Source organism: Galeopterus variegatus, unplaced genomic scaffold, assembly GCF_000696425.1.
Source record: "Galeopterus variegatus unplaced genomic scaffold, G_variegatus-3.0.2 Scaffold319, whole genome shotgun sequence".
NCBI classification, from domain to species: Eukaryota; Metazoa; Chordata; class Mammalia; order Dermoptera; family Cynocephalidae; genus Galeopterus; species Galeopterus variegatus.
Window position 1 is genome coordinate 489,332 of NW_007726430.1, and position 14,499 is coordinate 503,830.

The window sequence follows — 14,499 nt, forward strand, 5'->3', positions numbered from 1 at the left end:
GGAAAAAAAAAAAAAAAAAAAAAAAAAAAAAAAAAAAAAAAACTAATAAAATAATAAATTTTATGGTATGTATATTTTACCATAACAAAAAAATGGAATTAAAGCACAAGGCCATGAAAAAATTTCAGATCATCATAACTGTGGAACTTTCTGTAAAATAACTGGCCAGTATTCTTTAAAATTGTTCAAAGTCATGAAAGACATGGAAAGACTAAGAAATGGACATGGATTTGAGAGGACTATAGAGACAGAGACATGAAAACTAAATGCAGTGCTGGACACCCTGGAATACAAAAAGCATATTAGTGGAAAAACTGATGAAATCTGATAAGTTCTGTACTTTGGTTAATAGTATTATACAAAGATTAATTCTTAGTTTTTGTGGGGTTTTTTTGGTGGCCTGACTCAGATAATTCTTAATTTTGATACATGTTCTATGGTTATACAAGACGTTAACATAAGGGAAAGCTGGGTGAAGAATATACAGGAACTCTTTGGAATACTTTTGAAACTCTTGTAAGTTTAAAATTACCTCAAAATTTATAAAATAAAAATTAACTCTTTAAAAAAAAAAACTGACATGGCCAATTTTATGTATTCAAAAGAAGAAACAAGCCAACTTTGGTCAAAGATCCTCAGGTCACTGAAAACCAACTTTCTCAGCTAGACTACTGCAAACCCAGGCAAGTGCCTTCCCGAGGCCCAGCCTAATTAGTGGCTGGGAACTGAAAAATGAAGGTTTCCTACGAAGTTATCAAAAAACCAACCAACCAAAGCCAGAGAAAATCAACTCCAAGTTTTTTCCTACAACCATGATTCTCCTTCCTTTTTTTTTAAAACAGGATGACTTGTCCAGTATCCATGACTTTTATACTTTTTGGTTTCAGGAACCCTTTGCATTCTCAAAAATAACTGAGCACTTTTTGGATCCCCTTACAGCTGCCAAAAAAAAAAAAAAAAAAAAAAAAAAGAGCCCCCCAAAGCTTTTATTTATATGGACTATATCTATCAATATTTACTATATTAGAAATTGAAATGAGGAAAAATTTTAATAATTTATTTAAAAGAACATTAATAAGCTCATTACATATAAACACAAATGACTTATTTTTCATAAAAAACTATATTTTCCAAACCACAACTAAATACATACTAAAAGAAGTCTCCACCTGATGAACTGATTTTATGATGCAATCAAAACACATTGGCAGACCAATAAAACGAAAAAAAAATACTAACAATTAAAGAAATGGAAAAAAAGGCACATGAAAAGAAGAGTATAAAAAATGAAAAATGAGAAAAAGAAAAAATAAAACGAAAAGAAAGGAAAAATGAGAAAAAGAAAAAGATTTAAGGAATAAAGAGAAAGAAGGAAAAAAGAATAAACAAGCTCCATATTGAAGGGAAAAACATCGACAACAACAACAAAACTCAGAGAGCCAATGCTACATGTATCAGAAGAAGGAAATCGGCTAACTTTGGTCAAAGTCCCTCAGGTCACAGAGAACCAGCTTCCAAAACCAGAAGGACTGAAAACCAAAGTACCTTCTTGAGGCCCAGGCAGGGATCATACAGGGGCTAGGAACCGCAAAACAAGGGCCCCTTATAAAGTCAGAGCAAGTAATTAACTAATCAAGACCAGTGTCAATCAACCCAAGTTTTGTCTATAACAATGGCTTTCTTACTTTTTGGTCCTAGTAACGCTTCATTACTTAAAAAATTATTGAGGACTGCAAAGATCTTTTGTTTATGTGGGTTATAGCTATCCACAGCTACCTTATTAAAAATTAAAACTGATAATTTTTTAAAATATTCATTCGAAATAACAATAAACCAATTACACTTTATATAAATAACCTATTTTTAATAAAGAAACTATACTCTCCAAAATAAAGTGAAATTTCCTGACAGAGTCACACTGTTTTATATTCTTGCACATCTCTTTAATGTCTGGCTCAACAGAAGACAGCTGACTCCTCACATCTGCTTCTGCATTCAATGTATTTCAATATGCTGTTTTGGGTGAAGTATATGAAGAAAATCTCACTTCACATAGACATGTAGTTGAAAAATGAAGTTTGATAGCCTTTCAGATACTGAGGATTTTCTTCTGCGATACTAGACCAAAACTCAACAAGTGGCAGTTTTTAAAGGCGTTGCAATGTGGAATCTGAAATTTTATCAAGGAACCTTCTGTATATTTTTACATTAAAGTCCACTGGTCATCCTGCACTTTGAATGGCTTTTACTCACTGGCAATCTGGAAAATATTCCTTCCCTGAATTACACAGAATTTCCAAATACTGACATTTCACACAATACCAAAAAATCATATTCATTAATTTTACCACTGATCTCATCAGAAAAATCTTTGATGATACAAGTTTGCCAAAATTCTAATTTTCACTTGAAACATAAATTTTTTTGTTTGTTTTTGTCTTTTTCCGTGTCCGGCAACGGGATCGCAACCCTCAGCGTTGCCCCCGCGCCTCGCTCAGCCAGTGAGCGGGAACCGGTCAGCATGTGGGATCTGAACCCTTGGCGGGAGCGCTGCCACGCTTCTCAAGCGGCGCACTAGCGCAGTGCGCCACCGGGCCGGCCCTTGAAACATGAATTTTATCACTGGCAACTGTGACAGGCTCATTTTGTTAATTTTCAAGAAAATGCCTACTAAATACTCACGTATGAATAATTATAGTTTGTCCATTAATTGTTCTTTCAAGTAAAAACAATGACAACTGTAGCTACATGTGGTTTTCCTCAAGACAACAACCACTGTACTACGCCATACAGCAGCAGTGCTTCATGGATACTTTGCACTTAATTACTCAGAATATTAAAGAGACTTTTATTAGAGGGTCAAGGTTTGATAAAAATTAATAATTTTTAGTCCTTCATCCAGGACACTCAAGTGTGAATGACTTTTTAAAATTTCCAACTGCAGGGGCTGGCCGATTAGTTCAATTGGTTAGAGCGCAGCCTTATAACACCAAGGTCACAGGTTCAGATCCCTGTACTGACCAGCCGCAATAAATGAATAAATAAATAAATTTCCAGCTGCAGTGTGTGGCAGGAAAGAAGACCATGACTATGACCACTGGTAGTTTGGTGCCCCTGCCTTGATTTGTGTGATGGCACCAGTTTTCTCTGCCATTGCTTCTGCACCAACAGGGCAAATGGAAATGAAGTTGTTCCAGGATAAATCATGAGATTCCAAAAGTTATTCAACCCTTTGGATATTTATCACCACTTGTGTCTGCTGCTGAGCATTCACATAAAAAAATTATTCTTTGAAGAGTAGTTGGTGCTGATACAGCAAGTCGAGCCACGTCTGTAGATGTGCTCATCAGTAAGGTGAAAGTAAAATTCTGTAAACAAGATATTAACTCAGTCTTCATGTTTGCAGCTAAATCTTTAATTTGATGAATTGTGGTAACATTTGAAGTGGCACTGCCCTGAATTCTGACTTTTCTTTTTTCTTTTTTTTAAAGATGACCGGTAAGGGGATCTTAACCCTTGACTTGGTGTTGTCAGCACCACGCTCAGCCAGGGAGCGAACCGGCCATCCCTATATAGGATCCGAACCCAGGGCCTTGGTGTTATCAGCACCGCACTCTCCCGAGTGAGCCACGGGCCGGCCCGAATTCTGACTTTTCATCCACTGGGAATTCAGGAATGTCAGATATTCAAGACTATTAGCTTCTCAGCTACTATGTGGCCTTCTCCAGCCAAAGCAATGTGGTAACTTATCCTGTATGAGTCTTCGGTTACTTTTTCATTTCTAGTTTGAAAAGCTGGAACAAATTTTGGCTTTTAAAGAGCTCATGGTACGAACTCTTAAAATATTCAATTTCTTTTTCTTTACACTCTGAATGATTGATCTTGATACAATGTCACAACCTAACTGGCACCATAATACTACACGAAAATGTTCTGTTGCATAAGACACAATAAGGTGCATGATTAACATCTACAAAGCTGGGATGATAACTTTCATTATACGTTCATTTCTTTTCTTTTCTTTTTTTTTTCACTTCTTATTTGCAGTTTTGCCCAGTTTCTTTGGAGTACAGTCCTCCCTTACACTTGTTGATATGTCCATTTCGTTATCTTTAAACATAGAAGTTGTAGCTACGGGTTGAAAAAGAAAGTCTTCTTTTTTTTTTTGTGAGACTGGCTGCACCGCGTTCAGCCAGTGAGCGGTGACCGGCCATCCCCATATAGGATCCGAACTCGCGGCGGGAGCGCTGCTGTGCTCCCAGCGCTGCACTCTCCCGAGTGCGCCACGGGCTCGGCCTGAAAAAGAAAGTCTTCTAATCTCCCTTTTTTAAGCCAACAATCCGTCCTTAAATATAAGAGAAATATCGGCCCGTGGCACACTCAGGAGAGTGCAGCGCTGGGACTGCAGTAGCGCTCCGGCCGCGGGTTCGGATCCTATATAGAGATGACTGGTGCGCTCACAGCGCTCACTGGCTGAGCGCGGTGCGGCTGGTCTTAAAAAGGAAAAAAAAAAAAAAAAAAAAATATATATATATATATATGAGAAATATTATAAATTTTCTACTATTTAAGAATAAAATATAGTGTTAAAATAAGTTGTTAATAAAACTTGTCAAATTAGAAGTTTTCCCAAAAGTTTCTACAAGTAAATTTTACAAATTGTACTTACTTCTCATTGTGTTTCCTCAAAGGTGCCAGGAAAATGCTGGGATTTCAAAATAACTATCAGAAAAAATTGAAGTTTACCAGAGAAATTATAGCAGGTAGAACTGAAGAGAGCTAGTAAGAACACAGCAGAAGTATCAAGAACAAATTGAGTCCATACTGAAAACTTTTTTTTTTGTCCCTTTTGAGACCTGCCGCACCGCGCTCAGCAAGTGAGCACTGTGAGCGCACTGGTCATCCCTATATAGGATCTGAACCCGCGGCAGGAGCGCTGCTGTGCTCCCAGCGCCGCACTCTCCCGAGTGCGCCACAGGCTCAGCCCTGAAAACTTCTATATTTATACCTTAAAGTACTACCTTAAAAATTCTGGAAAACACGGGCGGCCCGGTGGCGCACTGCTACAGTGCGCCGCTTGGGAGTGCGGCGGCGCTCCCGCCAAGGGTTCGGATCCCACATACAGACCAGTTCCCGCTCACTGGCTGAGCGAGGTGCGGGCGCAACACCGAGGGTTGCGATCCCATTGCCGGTCCCGGTCCGGTACGGGCGCGACACTGAGGGTTGCGATCCGTTGCCGGACACGAAAAAAAAGACAAAAAGGAAAAAAAAAAAAAATTCTGGAAAACACAAGAAAACATCACATATTTCATTAGCCAAAAGATTGATGATGTCGCCACACATCACTTAGCCTCTGGAAAATGCCATTGTATACTACTGAGAGAATGAGAGTGAAAAAGGCAAATACTGTGTTAATGTTATGATGAAAATAATTGTGACTTTGTACACCACCCAAAAAGGTCTTAGTGACCCCCAGGTTCCCAAGACAACATTTAGAACTAAATTCAATATTGCACTGTCCAACATTAACAAGTGCCTCCCCAGAGCACTCCCAAGACAGGTTCTAGACTTATGGCATTCCTGATAGGCCAGAGCAAACGGCCCAGACCCAGCTTAGACCCTGTCACCAAGGAAACCAGGATGCAGTCCCTAATAAGTTGTCAGGTCGCCAAGCGTGGCTTTACTAAGGAAGGTGGCTCCAAAGACACAAAAAGAACTTTTTTTTTCTTTTTACTTGCAGAGCTCACAGTCTAAGAACATGTTTTCTAAAGCAGCAAATCCTTAACTCTACAGAAATCAGCAGAATGAGAAAAAGAAAGGAGTTGGTGATTCTGGGATTCTATATGTGAAGAAGATCTCAGACTATGAAAATTCCTCTCCTGAGTCATGCCACAAAAAAGGCACAGAATCATGTAAGGGAGAATGGGACGAGGAGATGAAAACCTGAGATGGAGAGGAACACAGATGTGATGAAGGAAGGGAGTTCAAAGAAACCAAACAGGAAAAAAAAAAAAAGGAAGTGTGACAAGTCAGAAGAATGGTCAAAAGGAAGAGGAAAACAGTGAAAGAAATATTCCCTGATGAGCACAGAGGTGACACTGTTACCCTCCTCCCCCACCACAGTTGCAATGTGAAAAAACTAAGCAACTTACTTACTATTCTGACATGGCATTCAGGCTCCAGAAATGGCAAGAGATGAAGATAAACAAGGAAGCAATGGAGACCAAAATCTCGGCCCAAGACTCAAAGTCCACAAATTCACAGAAGCTGAGAAATGACCGCGTGTCTTCAGGCCTCTCAAAGGGGAGGTAACAAAAACCCGCCCTTGAAGGGCTTCTCTGCTAGCGAAAAAGGAACCTACAATCATATGCTGCTAAGTTCCCACATGGTCTTTACGAGAAACAGGGAGCCTTCTCCTGTGGCTAAAGGGTCAGTTAATACTGCACTTTAAGAAAGAAACACGACGAGAGAAATTCTGCACTTGGTGGGGCCTTGCACGGAGGAACCCTAGGGCTCCCCTCTAACACCCAGAACCAAATTCTTGCTCTGGTGACTTTGGATTTGGCCTTCCAGCCATTGATGAGGCTACACACCTACCACCAATATTCATGGCACACAAATATGGGCAGTCAGTGTGTAGTTTTTTTCCCCTTTAATAAGTAAACCTGCCTAATATTGATGCCATATTAAAAACAAAAACAAAAACAAAAAAACGCTACCGTTTTTCAAAAAGTGCTCTCAAAAGTACACAAACCTCTCCAACACCATTCTATTTTCTTTTAGATAGCTGATTGGTTAAAAACAACAACAACAAACCAATCAACAAAAATAAACAAATTTTAAAAAACCAGAAATACTAGAAACAGCACCTATGGAACCCCAATGGCTGAAAGAAGCTAAGGAGAACAAGATTCTTTCAATTGTTTACAGAAATTCCAATGTACATCCCTTATGCTGACCTGGATTTGTGTGGTGCTCAGAGAAAATTCACTAAGTGCTCAACTGGAACAATAAATACAATGATTATTAGATGTGCCAGGTGGTGTACTAAGAGCTTTATATTTAACACAATGTTCACAACAACTATACCTACAAAATAGATACTGTTATGTTATTCATACCATTTTACAGATGAGCAAACAGGCACAGAGGGATTAAGGAAGTTTAGGTCACAGTAGAGGCTGACCCAGAAGAGGATTCCAAAACAGAGAACCTTGATGCAAAACCTGCTCTTAACCACAGAGGAACCCCTAATTGGAAGTTAAAAAGTGCTGGGATCTCCTCTCAACTCTGCCATAAGCCCAACTCAATCAGTATGCTATGCTATGCTGGGCCAAGCTGGCCTATGGGTTCCCACTTCCTGTGACTGGAGAACCAGTAATTCAAACTTGTGGGCAAAAAGACAAAGCAACAAGCCACAAGTGCCTCCAACACTACCAAATGACGGCCATCTGAAGAGGACAGGTGGAAAGTGATGGGGAAAGCAAAGATCTAAACAAGGTGGAGGAAAAAGCAGGCCACCCAGCATATCAGTAACCAAAACAAACCCCCAGTGAAATGGTGCCCAGGAGAAGCAATGAGTAGGTCACTGCAGTAGCAACAGGAGCAGACAGCCCCCAAGGACAAGGGCACAGGCCAGACCTCTGTCTGCAGGTAGCTTCCCTCACTAATTACCAAACTTTCTTACTTGAGAATTTTCTGCTTAGTGGGGAGACTCGGAAAACAATCCTGCTCCATTAGCAGCACTAATGGTCCATGAATCTCAGAATCTGGGTAGGTCCTATTCCCAGAGAAAGACTCCCTACTGCTGTTTAGGAAGTGACTCCCACCTGTCCTACAGGTACCTTGATCAGGGACAAACTCAAACTGTTTCCCATGGCAGACATACCTGTGAGCTGCCAAAAACCAAAAACTATTCTCTCTTCTTCCCCAGCAGACCTGGACAGACTGTCCCACTGTACTGACCCAGAACATCTGGGGTCTCACCGAGTTTAGCAGCCAGATCATAGCAGCCAGGAGTCAGGACTCCCAATTCCCTTCCAGACCCACAAACAGAGAGCCAACCCCAGAACCAGTCCCTTCTGGCCAAGCTGAGGGTCTTTTGCCAAGCTGTGAATTGGGAAGGGGACCCAAGAAAAGAAGTGTCCTAGATCTTCCAGTGAAAAGTATAAAGCAGAAAAGGTTGCCTCGAGGTTCAGCATGGAGTGGAGGCCAGCTCAGAGACCCATTCAGTGTTTGGGGAGGAGAAGGGGGATGTTTACAGACATTTTCTAAACTCACGCCTCAATGAGCACAGCCCCAGAGGAGACAGACCTTTGTATTGCCAACTTCCCAAAGAGCATAGAGGAAAATAGGCCGAGGCTGCTCAAAACCAGCTTGACTGGTTCAACAGAGAAGCCCCAGGTCTGCTCCACCTTCCTTATGTGAAAAAGAAAAAGAAAAAGGCCAAAAAGGTGGCTTAGAGCCAGTCACTGAACACACCTCTCCTCTCCCCACGCCACAACTGTCCCTGGGAATCAACTAGTCACCAATATCAATGTCCATCACACATTCTCTCCTACCAAATCTTGTGATCACATGGCTTTATAAGCCTAAAATTAATTTGGTGTACAAGAGGAAATACATTTCTTTTTGTCCTTTTTGCCATTTTCTAATGAGAAATGTAAGAAAAAACTGGAAATGGGGGAAACGAGTGCTAACCCCAAAGGCAGATATCTGTGTAAAAACTCCCCACAGGGACCAAGAAACTTCACTCTAGACGAAATCAGACATGCAGATCCAAGGGATCTATCCTAATTCTATCCCCAAAAGGAGGAGCTGGTCTAGTGGGCAACAGAAAGAACTGGGATGCCTTCTCCTCTGAGGGATAACTGAAAATGAAAATGCAAGATTCTCTCTTGGTGTTGTGTCAGAATGAGCTGTACCATCTCAGTCTAAAAGAAGAGTAATGACATTCAATGGCTTACACCAAAAAGGATGTGGTAGGGCAGTGACATTCTGCTCAGAGTTAGAACTTTCAGGGTTAACCTGGGATAGCCTGCCTCTTCCCATGCCAGCAGTGGGAAAAAGGGTGATTTCCTCCCCCACGAGGTTTGTAAAGGCTTACTCTTCCCTTTGCTGAGACAGAAGGGGAAAAATGCACAGATAACACTTCAGTGACTCACTCTTGTTTGATGAAGGCTGGGAGAAAGCCTGAAGAACCAAGCTTCAAGTGCAAAATGTACAAATACTGGAATCTCCCATCAAGAGAAGGAAACTCAGCCACCTATCTGGTTTGTCATTTTGCTGAACTTCCACTGAAGGAGGAAGGGCCAGGTTTAAACTCCACCCACATCCCCTCTCAATTTTTGCTTTGATGGAAAAGTGGCGAACCTGGTGGCACCACTAAAGCAGAGAATCAAATTTCTACATCTCCTCTCAAAGCCCAGGCCTAGCAGCCTCAGTCTACAGCTTAACCAAGCAGAAGGAAGTGGGGCTGGTCCTGGTTACTCAAGGAAAGCCTCATCAGGCAGTCTCAAGGAAGGACGATGACCACCCTCTTTGCCCTTTCCATCTGCTGGGGTTACTTCATCCCAATCCATTAATGAGCTTCAAAGTGCTGCTGGGGGGAGTCCATTTAGCAGAGATACTATCATGGGGCCAAAGGTGGCGCCCAGCTCCCCCACCCCCTTGTTGATAATGGGCCACAAAGTCTGAGGCTCGGCTGCACTTTAGGCATGAAATATTCATTCAAGTCGACATAATACATATGTAGGAACGTCATCGAAGCTCCTGGGAGAAGAGAAATGCCAGCCAGGTGGCTAAGTGCTCAATGGGAAAGAGTTTATGAGGGCTGGGTTAGTCCTGGTCAAATGCCCACTGAGAATTGGGTTATTCTGTCCAAAGGGGAAACAATCTAGTCTGAGAAGCTCTGACTCACAAGAGATCTAACCATGCAAACCTCTCAGGCAAATTCTCAATCTTTTCCTACCTCATAGGCATCAACTCTGCTTAAGACATTTATTCTGAAAAAAATCTCCAGCCCAATCTATGGTCCCAGTCTGAAAGATTCAGTTATCCCTGTGCAGACCTGATTTTAATCTGAAACAGGCCCAGTTTCAATTACTGCCTTGTATCCATCTATTTAGCTACTTCCCAAAGTCCACAGATTAGAGAGAAATTATCATAATTTACTACAAATAGTCACTTTTGCCGGGTTCAAAGGTTTTGATATGGCAACTCTATAAACTCCAGGGACTCCTAAAGCCCTTGTTCTGACAACATCTCATTCCTGATTTCTAGGGCCAAGCAGAAAGTGAGAGACTATAGGGTCTGACATTCACACACATCCCTGACCAGAAGGCAGCCTACCAAAGAGCCCCCAGCCAGAGTCAGAGGGCAGAGGGCAGAGTCAGCACCCAGAGCACTGTGCTGCACAGTTCACAGAATGAGGAGTCAAATGCTAGCTAAACCAAGCCAATCTACTTAGGGGATGTCAAAAACAAATTATTAAGGGTAACATTTAGCCAGAATCAACAGTGGGGTCCGATAAATATGTGTTTGGAGTAGCTCAGTTATTCTTTACAGGATCCTATAACTTAGATTTACTCTCTTTGCCAAGACTTCCAAACTCCTCTCCCTAGATCTAAGAGAATAAACAATGCCATTCCCTCCTTAGAAGAATGACAGCAGCCCCCTCCCTTGCCCCCTGCAGCAGAAGCAGTGTGGGTAGGGAAAGGCTCCTGTTTTCTCTTAGGAGCCATCTCTCATAGCTTCTGATGCCCAGAGGTGGGGCAGGTCTGAAGCCATGGAGCCCCTCCCCCAGGTGTTGCAGAAATCTCTAGCCAGCGGCAGGTAAACTCTGGAAGTTGGACCCTTCTCCACATTTGCCTGTTACTGCTGCTGCTGGCTAGAAGACAAAGAGTCATCTTGCTGATTGCTTTCACTACTGCCAAACCTCCAGGCCAGCAGAGCCATTTGGAATAGAAGCTAACAGAAAGCTCAGTACACAGACTAAGAATCCCGAAATCTACCAGCCCCAGGTCAGAACTCTCCTGCAAAAGGAAGAAGTCTATGGCTATGAAAAAGCACATGTGGAATCAGGTGCCACAAAACCATTTTAAAAACAGGGCTTGACTGTCTTTTATCTCCTACTTTTACTGTTAGAAGCAGTGTCGACAGCAAACAGGCAATATCCCTGCAACAGGAGGTTTATTTTTATGCTTCAACATTTTCTCTCTGTGTGTATTTCAGATGTGATCAAAGAGCTCCTGGAAACAGCTTCTCAGCCACATTTTTAAAGAAAGGGGGAGAGGAAGAGAAAGAAATGAGATTGGAGACAACCAGTGGAGTTTATTTACCTATTTTCTGGTGAAACCAGTTTAAATAATTTAAATCTAAATAAGATGATAAAGAATCTTTGGAGGAGGCAATCAGCTCAACCAAACCCCTTGCTTTTTATTTCATAATGTTAGAGCTACTGCAATGACTGAGCTTCCATGACTACGTTAGCTAAAATTGCCACAGGACCAAGAAGAGATTTCTTACTTTTACTTGGTGGCATGATCTATTCTAAAGGAGGCCAATGCTTCTGACATCCCTGGCCTTGTGACCAAAGGAGCTGCTGCTTTGTCTTTTTTCCTGTTTTAAAAAATACAGGCACTTGCCTGGAATATATGCATCCAAGGTTTTCCAAAGTCTGTGCTTTTACTGAGATAAAACTTGATATTAAGTCACTAGTGTAATTGGCTACCCTGAGAACTACAGTAGAAGTTATGAAGTGGCTCAGTCCATAAAGAGTAGAGACAGGATGATTTATTCATAATTTGGAACAGGATGACAATGTATGCAGCCGCTGATTTGGACAAAGTTATCAGAGGACAGCTTACATCCCAAAATGGTCATGGATGATTGCTATCATGAAATCAGTGGATGTGTGCCTACTACATGCTCAGCAGTATGCTAGGCATGTAAGGAAGAGAGGAAGTCAATGCACACATCACAAGAAAAAGACCACAGCAATAATACATTTACATTTAGTAAACAGCACAAAGAAACCACATTGAGGCAGTCTGTTACTCTACTTTGCTGAACACAATGCCCCCACAGCCTCATGGAGAGAGTAGGCACTCCATGCCACTCCCCAAATGCCTGAGGGTGCCAGTCAGTCACTCGACCTCCTCCTACCAGTTCATAATCAACAGTCTGGGAAAGTTCTCTGGTTAAGCAGGGTTTACCTGCTGAAACAAAGGTTGTGAGAGGAAAAGGGATGGAATAAGCAACCTCAAGAGGGCCTAGAGAAAGTGCTTCCCAGTAAGAAGAAAGAACCAGCTGGTAAGCGAGGGAGAGAAAGACTGTGAGACATAGCCCATGCTCCTGTTTCTAGAGACCTCTGTCCCATGCAGAATCAGCTGACAAACCCAGTGATGAAACAGAAATCAACCATCCCTCCCTCTCAACCCCTATTTCACCCCAGAAGCAAACAATCCATAAGTAATAAAAGGGTCAACCACTGTAGGAAAAAACTCTGTCCTCTAACTGCCCAAGTGACACAGAGCGAGAAGATAACAAAATAGAAAAACAGTAAATGAAAGGAGGTAAGATTTTTTTAGAAAAAGGTGTTAACGTGCAAGAGAATATAACAACAGCTCTATCTGACTACGAAGAAAGAAGGGAACAAGAGGGTAACAAAAAGGATGTAATGAGGGAAAAGAATGCAAAAAGCACTGCAGCCTCAGGGCAGAGGAGCTCCTTTTTCAAGTTTTTTTTTTTCCTAGTAAAGTTTTCCACCAAGACGGGTATGACAGGCAAAGAAGTCTCCACAGAGCTGTAAGCAAGGGACACTGGAGATAGTGAAAAAAAAAAAAAAAAAAAAAAAAAAAGGAATGGAATGCCTCTGGGTTCAGAGGTGAGATGACACAGAAAAGACTAAGGCTTGGGTGACGAATGATAGCAGTGATTGCCAGGATGAGGAGGAGCGTGCAGGGTCGGGTCATGAAGCTGAGTTGCAGCTCAAGAAACTAGCATGCAAAACGCCTGGACTTCCTGGGAATTACAAAGTCTAGCCAATAGGAAGGGAATGGATAGGAACATATGGGGGAGGGATATGATGTGAAGAAGGCAGGAGACTAATATGGAGATGAAAGGCAACACTAATTAAGAGGCACAGTAGGGATAAAGGGGTGAGGATAGAGAAACAGGAAGGCAACAAACAAAGAGGAAGACAGTATGGGAAGTGACAGACGCTGGAGTGAAGAGACGGAAAGGCATCACGGTTTGCGTTGCAGTGTAAGAAGACAGGAAGACAAGGACGGTGATGCAGTGAGGCCGGGGAAAGGACTGAGCAACAGGTTGTGCTAATATGGGGCTGAGACAGTGAGTGTCTTTCCGGCAGGAGAAAGAGCCCAGGGAGAAGGCTGGTGGAACACTCGTAGCGAGAAACGGAGGCAAAGGGACTTAAAAGCCAAACCCCATGGGGGAAGAGAACAAGAGGGATCCAAAGAGTCTGAAGGGAGTGATGACTGGAACCCCAAAGGCAACCTGTGGGAAAACTATGCGCATGACAGCTGCATGGGAAACACGGAAGCGACAAATGCCAGCGCCAGGAACCAGGGAGCTCCTGGAGAAAAGAAGGGAAAGTGATGAGCAAAGAGTAGGCGAACGAATTGGAAAGGTGATGAGGATGGAGCTGGTGGGTTGCAAGCAAAAGGGAGGGCACAATTTGGAAAGGAGGAAGCAAGGTACAAAACGCTGGGGAACTGAAAGGGGATAGGGATGGAGAACACACTCCGGGGCACGGCCCCTTAGGGCGATAACCAGGGACCGGGAGAACCGGTGCGGACGGAGGGGAAGCAAGGCAAGAGAGATGCAGGAAGAGGTGGACAACGATCTGTGGCAACCGCGGGTGCTGAGGAGCAGGAGGGTGGCTGCTTTAAGCGTGGGTGGAGGAAGACCAGAAAGGCCCCCGAGAGAAAAAGGAAAGAGAAGAGGAAGCCGGGGAGGTAACACGGAAGAGCGCAGGAGGGCGGCGTGAGGGGACAAGGGGGTTGGCAGAAAGACAAGTGTGCGGCTTGGAGTCAGGACAAGGTGGGTCCCAGGTCAGGATTCGGAAGGGGGATGTGCGGGGCCGGAGCCGGGAGCCAGATGACAGGGCAGCCGAGGCTTGCAGGATGGCAGCGAGGCACGAGGAGAGCAGAGGAAGGAGGAGGCTCCGCAAGGTGCAGGGGCAAGCCAGAGAATTCGGGGAGCCCTCGGGGCTCCTTACCTGCTCCGTGTCCCTCTCGTTCAGCGTGGGTAGGGGGGTCCGGGCGCTGGACATGGCGCCGGTATCTCAGGGGAGGGAACCCAGAAGCTTGGAGGAAGGGAGGGAAGGGAAGGCGCGGAGCCCGGTCGGGCGGGGCTTCTCACAGCAGGAGCAACCGCCGCATGGGCCCCGGCCGGGGGTGCGGGGAGGCCGGGCAGCCGCTCACGCCAGCCCGGGGATGCGCCGCTCGGGCTAGGCCGCGCCGGCTCCGAGCGGCT

General features: G+C 43.5%; 2 protein-coding genes across 6 annotated transcripts in view; both read right to left on the minus strand.

Annotated features, from left to right (window-relative positions):
* The window catches only part of MARK2 (MAP/microtubule affinity-regulating kinase 2), a 58,187-nt gene that overhangs the window by 43,296 nt on the left and 392 nt on the right, over positions 1–14,499 (minus strand). For 3 of the 5 annotated variants that reach the window (XM_008567442.1, XM_008567444.1, XM_008567443.1), the window contains exon 1: positions 14,243–14,499. This exon is cut by the window's right edge. In XM_008567442.1, coding sequence (XP_008565664.1) covers positions 14,243–14,296 — 54 coding nt within the window. In that variant the 5' untranslated portion in view covers positions 14,297–14,499. The remainder of the gene's footprint in view (positions 1–14,242) is intronic. The other 2 variants (XM_008567441.1, XM_008567445.1) reach the window with 2 other exon arrangements.
* Positions 1–14,499, minus strand: part of LOC103586219 (chromosome unknown open reading frame, human C11orf84) — a 65,848-nt gene that overhangs the window by 26,721 nt on the left and 24,628 nt on the right. The gene's annotated exons all lie outside the window — the stretch shown is intronic.